This window comes from Olea europaea, chromosome 14 (assembly GCF_002742605.1).
Source record: "Olea europaea var. sylvestris chromosome 14, O_europaea_v1, whole genome shotgun sequence".
NCBI classification, from domain to species: Eukaryota; Viridiplantae; Streptophyta; class Magnoliopsida; order Lamiales; family Oleaceae; genus Olea; species Olea europaea.
The window spans coordinates 4,836,750-4,841,451 of NC_036250.1; the positions used below are offsets into that span (position 1 = coordinate 4,836,750).

The 4,702-nt window shown below is 36.2% G+C and overlaps 1 protein-coding gene across 1 annotated transcript; it reads right to left on the bottom strand.

Annotated features, from left to right (window-relative positions):
* Nucleotides 1-419: 419 nt before the first annotated feature.
* Nucleotides 420-4,472, bottom strand: LOC111408870 (probable alkaline/neutral invertase B). Its single transcript, XM_023038686.1, has 5 exons — nt 4,395-4,472; nt 3,061-3,531; nt 1,980-2,411; nt 1,276-1,834; nt 420-925 (listed from the first exon to the last, which is right to left on the bottom strand). The coding sequence occupies exons 2-5, from the start codon at nt 3,481-3,483 to the stop codon at nt 630-632; spliced, it is 1,710 nt and encodes a 569-aa protein (XP_022894454.1). The 5' UTR covers nt 3,484-3,531; nt 4,395-4,472; the 3' UTR covers nt 420-629.
* Between the last annotated feature and the right edge of the window lie 230 nt (nt 4,473-4,702).

The window sequence follows — 4,702 nt, forward strand, 5'->3', positions numbered from 1 at the left end:
TCAATAATCGAGTTGTATGGAATGTATTTTCATATAATTATTCATATTAAATGCTTAGCTGAACATTTACTTGTAATTATTTAGTTTGTTAAGCATCAAATCAATTTCATTTAATAGACATCAATCATCCGATGTACAATTTCCATTTCTACAACAAAATGAAAAAGGTAAAATTGTCTCGGCTGCATCCGAAAGGAGACTGATAGCCATTTTATAGAAAGCAATCAAATCAAAATTAGTTTTGTGCCAACTATTGCCTATTGGCGCATCATTATAAGACGTAACCAAACTTTATCAACACTCGTGCTTTTGACACGAAAGTTTGGTAAGATGAGTCTTCGAACTTAAATAGGACTGACTAACTTACGTCTATTTATAAATATATCGTCAATTCAAATCTGATCACGACTAAAATGAGCTACTTATCAAAATCTGATATTCTATAACAGACACACGAGTAAATGAGTAAATTTCCCTCAGCGTGGAAAGTGTATTGATCTGCAATATTTTCTCAAAACAACCAAAGGGTAGCTAAAACCCATAATAAAAATACATTTTTAGACAAAGGAGAAAACATAGTATGCCAACAAACTTTAAGTTTGAGGTTTTCACAAAAGTATAGTATGCTGTCAACACATCCAAGAGGCAGATCTTTTCATTTGGGGCTTCATCTGTTTGTCTTCCTCAAGTGATATCATGCCCAAATGAGAGGGATCTTCAAGCATCATCTTAGCCACCAAATAACCAGCAATGGACCATGTCTGGTTCTTACGTGCCTGCTTACCGATGTATCGTCCGTGCTTTCCATCATAGTATTCTGGCCAATGATCTTTCAACAAACGCACTTCGGCAAGTTCAGTGGCACGTCTCGCTAATTGGGGTCGTCCGGACTTGATGCAGGCTGCAGTCAGGAGCCATAAAAGGACTACAAAAACACAATCAAGAAGCAACAGCTAAGATCCTCAAATATATTGTTCGACTAAGCTTCAAAGAAATGAAATTACTTTGAACTAACATTTTGATTACGAACACGTGTAGCAGTAGAACTGTTACGTTTTTCTTGCTTGTAAAAAACACGTTATTTATTTTAAGAGTAACTCATACCTTACTCTCAAAATAAACAACTTCAATCCAAAATTGATCGCTAAAAACACACGCTACAGCCAGAATGTATTGAACAATTAAAAATAATGAGAGATCACTTGCAACTTCAGTACACCATACTTTGGCACTCGACAAAAGAGACTGAGCTAAAATTGTTAGGCAGTTGCTCACCTGGCCATGAACCACCGTTGTGGTAACTCCAGCCTGTATTCTTCGGATCACAGCCTGTTACTATTCTCCATTCATGACTTTCCATGGCTGGATAACAAATCTTGAGTGGCATTTCTCCAACGAGCTCATCCCAACGCAATTCAATAAGATCCATTATGGCTGAAGCTTGCTCGGGAGTTGCCAAAGATGATAAAATTGCAATGCAATTACCCAAGCAAAACCAACGGAAATCCATCTTTGCAGGACTTACATTACCGATAAAATAACCACCACGTGTTGGCATAAAATCAAATACCCAATCAGGGAGGGAATCAGGCATTACGTTGAATTTGTTCACTGCAGTATGTGAGTACTCCTCTGTCTTGTAACGATATATATCATTAAGTTGTTTAATGTCGAGCCAAAAGTAACTTCGCATGTGATAGCTTAGAGCATGTAGGCGTTTAGAAATTCTATCCGCACACTCCTTGCCCTCGTCATCATTCTTAAGTAGATTTAAAGCACATCTCAAGGCCATAAAGAACAGTGCTTGTATCTCAATTGGATACCCATAAACACCCTAGATAAAGAACAAATTAAAATATGTAAAACATAATTGTTCCACCAAAATCCTAGTAAACACAGATTTGGTAGATTAAACAGCACGAAAAATAAAGATTGAACGAAGTTTATCAGGAAAAGACGAGAGATTGCATGAAGCTCACCATTCTCCGATCAATCATGCAACATCCATCAGCGCACAACAAGGTTGGGAATGTATCGAAGCCTTCTGACAGACATAAAGTCAAGATAAGTCTAATGCCCCTTTGGCATTCAGGCAATTCAGCCAAAGAGGTGTCCCCGGTAGACTTAGTATACGCACGCAACAAAATAATCCACCAAAAACCCGAATCAATAGGAGCCACTCGACCAATAGCACATTCCCCAAAATCTGCAATTATAGTTTCGTAGTTCTTAACGGGGTCATGAAGCACTTTAAAGCTTGCCGGCATCACCCCTGACCCTAAAGTGAATTGGTCTACCTTTTTCTCCCATGATTGGAGCCGCAGGGTTTTGAGTAGAAAATTCTTCACAATTTCGGGCTCACCGTTCATCAAGAAAGCCAGAGCACTAGGGACAAAATCTCTGACAAAGACCTGCCAGACACTGAAATGTTTAGCCTTTTGTTTTCCGAACTTGAACAGGTTCAGTCCACAACTTCGTAAGCAATTGAGTAATAATACTCACTGGACAGATGCCAAGAGCTAACCATTTTTTACTAGCTCTATAAATAAAGTAAGCATTCTCAGAATTCTTTAAAGTGTAGCATAGAAAAAGATTTTCAATTCATTCTTTTTGTCGAAAAATACATTACAGAATTCAGACACCTTCGTATAAACAAAAACTTCCATGTTTACGATTATGTAAGAATGGGGTTTCATGAGAACACGAAGCAATCTAAAGAATAATTGAATCTTTGAGCTTTGATAAAGATAACACATTAAGAGTACAGTCAAATAACTTATCGTTTAGATCTACCAATTGACAGTAAAGCAATCTGCCACCAATTTTTAGTCAATTTTTATGTTGTAGAGTTACTTGTGTATAAGAGTTGTCAATTTAGGCTGCGCTTATATTTGTGAAAGCATGTTTAGGAAGTGTTTATAAACTATTAAAATTATATAACAGGATTGTACTCGTGGGTCCATCGATAAAAAGTGACTTGAGCGTTTATAAACACAAGCCAAACATAGACTAAGTAAATTATTTTCACTGATGACAAGTACTAAATGGAGTAAATTTCACCTGGTCATAATTAAGTTCTTCAGCAGAATGATCCAATGCAGCAATAGTCCCCACTGGTTGCCCACGAAAATGAACTATTGACCGCTGCAAAGACACCCAAGCTTCGGCAAATATAGGATGTGACTCCACACAAGTAAATGATCTAGGAGTACCAACACTAGACCTGCTTGAAGAATAAAAACTTCCAAAATTGTCAAAAACACGCGATGAGTTCTCACTATTTCTATAAAACTGGCGGGGTGGGGATGAAATTGACAGTTCACTGAAGGATCTCTCATCAAATGATCTCTTCCTTTCTATATTAAGAGGTCTAGGTTTGTCCAGTAATCTAGACAAATCAGTGTCTTCAATTTCAAACAATGATGAACCGGAGTCGTGATGTTTTAATGTTCCATTTTGATGAGCATCCACGGTAGGAGACATCCTCGAATTCTTTCACAAATTCCCAATATAATTTTCCAAACGAAAGATCTGCAAATGGTGAAAGCAAATTTTAATTTCAAGTCATAAGGAAACCAGAATGTCACATCTCTTAGTCAACCCACAATTATTCCAACTGATTTTACAGTTCCAAGCATGAAGCAACAGTACATCAGAAAAACAACTAACAAAATGCACATTAAAAAGTCAACCCATAAAAATTGTCAACTTATTTGAAGAAATAAATGCTTTCCAGAGGCAAGAAATCCACATCATTAGGATGCATCATCAAGACTTTGTTTCTCAAATCTCAATAATTCAATTACATAATTAACAAGTGGCTGAATAGATTAGATAACAAGGTCAGAACAATATTTATTGGAGAGAAAGAAAATTAATTTGCAACTAAAAGAAACACAAATATTGAAAATAAAGTGGCTAACATCCCCAGAAAATTCTATGTATTATAAACTGCAAACTATGAAAAATTGGTTTCTTAAACCAACTTTGCAGCCTGGTGAAGGGTAAAATATTGCATTGCTTCAGTGATTTTGAACCTATTTGGGTAATTTTCTAGAAGTTCTTTATCGGGCAAACCGAGAGGAAGGTGAAGTAAGCTATTGTACAAAGAAACCGAAGGAAGAGAAGAAATCCTGCCAAATGGGTCCTAAATAACAAAATATTAAGTCAATCAAGCACAAACTCAGGCGCCACATTATCAGTAACTCATAAAAATCTTTATTATACAATGCATCATACAAAAATACAGAAATGCACATTTTAAGCAAAAAGTCTACACTTTCAAAGATAAATGAAAAAATAAGTCTTTTAATGTATCCATAGGAACATGGGAAATCTAAAAGAAAAAAACAACATAAAAATGAAAAAACAAGAAAAAAAAGTTTAGAACAAACCTCAGAGAATTCTTGGGAGGAAATTGTTTTAGTGGATAAATGAAAGACCAAAAGAGTTGAATAAATGAAAGAAGAAGACTCTGAAGTAGACGAGGTCTATATATATGGAGTTGGTGATTGGTGACCAACCGGTTGAAAATTTGGTGAAACGGGATAAGCCGGTAAATGTTAGTGTAATGAAAATGAAAGGTGACTGGCACGTAGGATTTATGGGAATGTCCGAAAAGGGTTCGATAAATCCCCGACTGACCTGTCCTTTTTTAACGTGAAATTGTCCCAACTGGATTTAGGTTGGGAAATCTAAAAGA